The sequence below is a fragment of the Orycteropus afer genome, unplaced genomic scaffold (assembly GCF_000298275.1).
Source record: "Orycteropus afer afer isolate SDZICR_OR568_19922 unplaced genomic scaffold, OryAfe1.0 scaffold00197, whole genome shotgun sequence".
Taxonomy (NCBI): domain Eukaryota; kingdom Metazoa; phylum Chordata; class Mammalia; order Tubulidentata; family Orycteropodidae; genus Orycteropus; species Orycteropus afer.
Genome location: NW_006921784.1, coordinates 6,114,365 through 6,120,583, shown reverse-complemented (window position 1 = coordinate 6,120,583; position 6,219 = coordinate 6,114,365). Strand labels below are relative to the sequence as shown.

Sequence of the window (6,219 nt, the reverse complement as noted above, 5' to 3'; positions counted from 1 at the left end):
TTCCTCATGAGCACAATTAAGTGTTCTGGAATTCCCATTCTTCTCAATGTTATCCATAATTTGTTATGATCCACATAGTTGAATGCTTTTACATAGTCAATAACACACAAATAAACATCTTCCTGGTATTCTTTGCTTTCAGCCAAAATCCATCTGACATCAGCAATGGTATCCCTCATTCCACGTCCGCTTCTAAAACCAGGGCTTATGCAGACCTAATTCCAGACAAAACATAAGCTTCCAAAATTTTATGATGTTATCACAGCATAAAGAACCCTTAAGTGAGCTACTTTTATTCTGAGTGCATAATTCATCAGGAAATATTCTCCAATCTGAATTATGAACAGGAATAGGTCCTTTCATCTGTAAAATGGCCTGACTCTGAGATGGAACACTTTGCAATGTTCAGGAAACAACAGATGCTCTAAGTATTTCACCACAGTTTGGCATTATTGCAGTTTGTCTAGTGAAGCATTATGTTTCACTGGGGCATAACTTTACATTGCTGTTTATTTATTTATTTATTTGATTGTGCTTTAGGTGTGAATTTACAGAGCAGAATTTGTTTTACATTCAACATTTGGTGTACATTTGGTTTCACTTCCCAATTACCATCCCAACCCTAACCCACTTTCCTTCTCTCCCTTCCCAGTAACGGCCTCCTCCCTGTGCCCTTCTAAATTATGCACTCCTGGGAGGAAAAACATGGAAAAAAATCCAAAAACACAATAATGACCAGAATTACTGGTCGGATGGAGTCTGGTGGGACCCCCAAGACTATGGCCCTGGGATTTACTTGGAGCCTGGGATAAAACTCACTCCCAAGGGCTGGCTCTCAGCCCTGTAGTAAATAAGACCTATGAGTAGACCACTCAACCCAGGGTGACACACCCACATACTCTATGGAGATGCATCCCTTGGAGCAATGGATGGACCACGGGGCACCAGAGGGGCAACATTCCATGGAGGAAAAGCAGGACACCAGTAAATTGTTTACATTTTTAATGATAATAGATTCTTCCAGTGGGACAAATTTCACTAGGTTTCTTATAAACAACTAGAGAAAAGAGTCAGAGTCTCAAAACCCTTGAGGAATCCTTTACCACATACTAAATTCCTCAGTGAACAAACACAAACAAGAATTTAGGCTCACTCCCTAGGACAGAAAGACGCATAAGCAAAAGAAATCAAGCAGAACAACTGGAGAGGATGAAGTTAGAAGTCACAATAGCTGCAGGGTTAGGGACTCCAAGGGTAAACAAAACAACACATGTGTTTGCTTCTTTGAGATCTCGTGGAAATCTATACAGTGGTTAACCATCTTTATGAAATTTACCTTCTTTCATTTGGAAGTGTGAGTGTATTACAGGGTAAGTTGATCTTTATCTTATATTTTATTTAAAAATGATTCCTTGATTGTCTAATTCTTTAAAAAAAAAAAACATTTTATGGTGGTTTGGATGAAAGTTTACAGAACAAATTGGTTTTCCATCCAACAACTCGTGCACATTTTGTTTTGTGACGTTGATTGCAATCCTCACCGTGGAACAGCTCTCTTCTCATTTCTCCTTTTGTTTACCAGTTCCCTTTGTCCTTCTCTCCTATCCCTTCAAGCCTTCTGAGCTTTATCCCTGGGCAAATGTCATCCTTTTCATCTCGTGGTTGGTTGTTCTAAGGAATTCATACATTCCTGTTGTGTTTGTTCACCTTTGTCACCTATTCTTTGGCTGAAAGTTGAGCTGTGGGAGTGAGTTTAGGTTTGAAGGATATGTGAGGGCCATAGTTTCAGGGGTTAGTCCAGTCTCTATCAGACCACTAAGCCTGATCTTTTTTTTTTTTTTTTTTTTTATGACTTTGAGGTTTGTTCTACAGTTTTTCCCACTTGTCCAAGACCTCCTATTGTGCTTCCTTCCAGAGCCGTCGGCAGTGGTAACCAGGCACCATCAAGTTCTGGTTTCACGGTCGTGGAGGCTGGGGCTTGTACAGTCCATTAGGCCTTTGGACGACTTGTTTCCTTGACTCTTTGATTTTCTTCACTCTTCTTTGCTCTGGATGGGTAGACACTGATAGTTCCATGATTATCTGGTTCTTTGATAACTAGTTTTATTCCTTCTAATTGAGCTCTTGACAAAGAGTACTGCTTTACACATGGCCACGGCTTATTCTTTGGATAATTTCTTTTTTTTCACTGATTCTGTACCTCAAATCAAACCACTACCATTATTTCTAGAGCCCAAAATGATTCTTCCAGGTGGAGGTGCTTTACCAGCGTGTGAGAGACTGCCACTCTCTGTCATATCCCATTTCCTTCAAAAGGCAGATGGTGCCTTTTTCCGGGAGCTCTGCAGGGGCCCTCCAGAGAATAGTGCAGAGCAGCCTCATGTTGCACAGCAGGCCTCTCCTCAAGGGGTTTCCTGGAAAATCGGGAAAAGGGAAGAAAGCATGTTTTTCAGTAAGAGGATCCATCTGTGTATGGGGACCACAGAGGAAAAGGGATGAGGCTGAACCCAAACACTAACAACTTTTGTTGATGCAGAGCGAGAGATTCCGGAGGCAATTGAAGAACAAGCCACACCATTATCCCAGTTCCCACCTCTGACAGTCCCTAAATCTGTCCGTGTTGGGCCATTTCCCAAGTACTCCCTAGCTCTCTGGACTTTCTTTATGCTCTCATTCCTGCATCTCTTTGAATTATGTTCTACATCCCTTCTTCACGTGACCTAGCTTCTTTCAATGACCACATACAGTTCCCTTCTCTTGCTGGTAGCACAGTGCTTAAGTGCTTGGCTGCTAATCAGAAGGTTGGTGGTTTGAACCCACCAGCTACTCCACAAGAGAAAGATGTGGCAGTCTGCTTCCTTAAATATTACAGCTTTGGAAACTCTATGGGAGCTTTGGTAGCATAGTGCCCAAGGCATTTGACTGCTAACCAGAAAGCTGGCAGTTCAAACCCACCAGCCACTCCTCGGAAGGAAGATTGGGCAATCTACTTTTGTACAGATACCACCTCGGAAACCCAAGGAGGGGTCTCTATGAGTTGAATCCACTCAATGGCAGTGAGTTTTTTTGTTGTTGTTGTTGTTGTTTTGGAAACTCTATGGGGAAATTCTACTCTGTTCTACATGGTTGTTATGAGTCAGAGTAAACTCAATGACAAAGAGCTCTTCCTGGTTCTCTTGCTATCCTCTTCAAATGCCCTGTCTTCTTTCAATGACTTGACATCACTTCTCCCTTTGTTCCCTTTGTAGATTGTGCAGGGTGATTATTCCCACGGGTTAGTAGTTTTAACTGAGCAGTTAACATGGCAACATTAAAAATGTCTTCCTATGTTCTTTGTTTTGCTCCCTAGACTGGCCCAAAACAGTGTATGTCTGATTTCTATCCTATAGGAATCAGCCTTGGGCTGTTGATACTGATAATGATTCTCCTTTCCCCTTGTGAAGTTAGAGGTTAGAGATGTTCAGATATTCAAATATGATCACACCACATCATATTTACAAGGGGACAGCTGGCTGGAGGGAGCTAGAAACAGGTGGTAGGTTTGGGAGGGAGAAGAGGGCTATTGAAGGACCTCCTCCCCCCATCTGTGGTCCCAATGGAAACTCAGATTGGGAGATTTAGGTTGCCATGGACAGCTGAACATAAAACATTGCATAGGAATCTGGACCATTCCAGAAAATAGTGAACTACATACCTTCTATTCCCTTGAGGCTTACATTTCTCCACTGGGCTGGGGTGGGGGGTGCCTTCAAGCCAGGGAGATAGGAAATTTTACCTTCTGGAAGGAAGGGATTGGATGATTGTGTATTATCATAAACCAAGCTTCCAATTAGAGGCAATAACTCAAATCCTGCCTCCTTGCCCATTTTCTTAACCCAGGAGAGAGTAGGGAGATAAAAGGAGGTGGAGAGAAGCAGGGGAGGTAGAGTTGGAGGTGTAGAGAGAGCCAGGAATCCCAGAGAAGACCCAGTGTATCCAGTGTGACTTGAAGCTCTAGCCACCATCTCCATTGGCCAAATCATGAAGCTTTGCTGCTGGCTCCTAGGAGTCTTGCTGCTGCTTGTTCTGCACGGGGAACATGGGGCAGTAGGCCTCCTTCAAACCACTCCTGAGGAGGCCAGCTGCTCCACAGACCACGAGTGTCCTGATGAACTCCAGAACCTTATCAAGAACGAACTGCAGCTGCTCAACAGTAGTGCTGATGCCCTCCTAAATGTCTATGTAAGATATCAGCTGCCTGGGGACCCAAGGAGGGGGTGGGCTTGGGGTATTAAGAGTGAATAGAATTCTTGCTGATATCAGTAGAGGATGCACTGACCTGGGTTGGGGGTGGGGAGGGGAGTGGCTGGGCACAGAGGGGATCTTTTTGGAGTTGGAAGGAAAGAAGGCAGGCTTGTTAAACCGTGGGCAGATTTCCTCCCACCTCACCCCAGCCCAGACTTGAATCAACTTTCTCAGGGTTAGGTTGGGACAGAGTTGGGGTGAGCGTATATGGGGGCTGGCACTTCTGGCTTTGGGATTCCTCCACCATACAGACTGAGAGGTAGGTGGAGGTAACACAAAGAAGGGAAAAGGCGGGGAGATGTTCAGAGAGGTGACATCGACTGAGATGGTGAGTGGTGGGTGTCTGCATACAGAGAGATGTCCGGGGGTAACAGGGTAAGTGTGTGGTACACCTCTGAAGATGAGGCACCCCAGTATTCTTTCTTTTCCCACATGATCACGATAATTAAAAATAAAACAAAATCAATTGCCACCAATCGATTCTAATTTATGGCAACTCCATGTGTGTCTGAGTAGAGAACTGTACTCTGTAGGGTTTGCAGTGGACATGTTTTGCGAGTGGATCACCAAACCTTTCTTTCAAGGTGCCTCTGTGTGGTCTTAAACCATCAACCTTTCAATTAGCAGCTAAGTGCACTAATCATTTGTACCACCCAAAACCAAAAAACCAAACTCACTGCCATCGAGTCAGATCTGACTCATAGCGACCACTCCTTGGGTTTCTGAGGTGGTATCACTATGGAAGTAGATTGCCTAACCTTCCTTCCTAGGAGTGGCTGGTGGGTGTGAACTACTAGCCTTCTGGTTAGCAGTCAAGTGCCTTAGGCACTACGCCACCAGAGCACCTTTGTACCACCCAGGTGCTGCTAATATTACTGATAAGTAATAATAACAATCTTTGCATGGTAGAGGCCTTGATTCATTACCAGGTGCCTTCACACCCAGATTTCCATCTGGCTCTCATGATGATCCTGAAATGTCTACAGGGCAAGGAGTTGGGTCCCTGTGTCATAGGTGGGGAAACTGTGGCCCGAGAGCTTACTCTGAAAGTTGGTGGCAGGGCTGGAACCCCAATCTCTGCCTCCTTGCTTACCTCACCTCTGTTCTCTGTTTCTCAGAATACAGCCCAGGGGGAGCCGTTCTCCATCACGAATGAAAAGCTGTGTAACCCCTGTGTGAAAACCTTCCCACCCTTTCATGCTGACGGCCAGCCGAAGGACAAGCTGGTGGAACTGTACCGCATCATCGCGTACCTTAGCACCTCCCTCAGCAACATCTGGCAGTATCAGAAGTCCCTCAATCCTTATGACCAGGACCTGCACAGTAATCTGAACTCCACAGTGGGCAACCTGCAGGGGCTTCTTAACCATGTGCTCTGCCACCTGTGCAAAACGTACCAAGTGGGCCATGTGGATGTAGTCCCTGTCCCTGATACCTCGGGCATGAACACTTTTCAGCAAAAGAGGCTGGGCTGTCAGCTACTGGCCAAGTACAAGCAGGTCATTGTGGAGCTGGTCCAGGCTTTTTAGCATGGGGTCTTGAAGTATGCTGTGGATCAAGGATCTTGGAAGCCAGATCTAGAGGTGGGGGGCTCTTACAATGTGGCAGGGGGTCATCACTAAACCCAAACAGTGCTGCTGGAAGACCCTTGAGAAGCTCTCTCCCAGTCCACCCTCCTCCGTGATGGGCTGGGATATCGCTGAGATGGGTCGAAACTTCCACAGGCAGGGCCTTGATACTGTGCTTATTAGAAGGTGGTACCTCTTCCTCTGGAAGACGGCAGCCAAGCATTGTGGATCACGCTTGCTTTTGTCTAGATCTCAGCCTGTTGCCTTTTCCATCTCTCTGCTCTGTGAGTGGGCAGCTTAGGGCTGGCCCAACTTCTCCAAGCTGAGCAACAAGAATGTCAACGTCATCTGAAGCCAGAAGTGGTGA

General features: G+C 45.5%; 1 protein-coding gene across 1 annotated transcript; it reads left to right on the top strand.

Moving 5' to 3' along the window:
• The first annotated feature begins 4,020 nt into the window (after nt 1–4,020).
• Nucleotides 4,021–5,813, top strand: LIF (LIF interleukin 6 family cytokine). Its single transcript, XM_007948000.1, has 2 exons — nt 4,021–4,221; nt 5,403–5,813. The coding sequence occupies exons 1-2, from the start codon at nt 4,021–4,023 to the stop codon at nt 5,811–5,813; spliced, it is 612 nt and encodes a 203-aa protein (XP_007946191.1).
• Nucleotides 5,814–6,219: the final 406 nt, after the last annotated feature.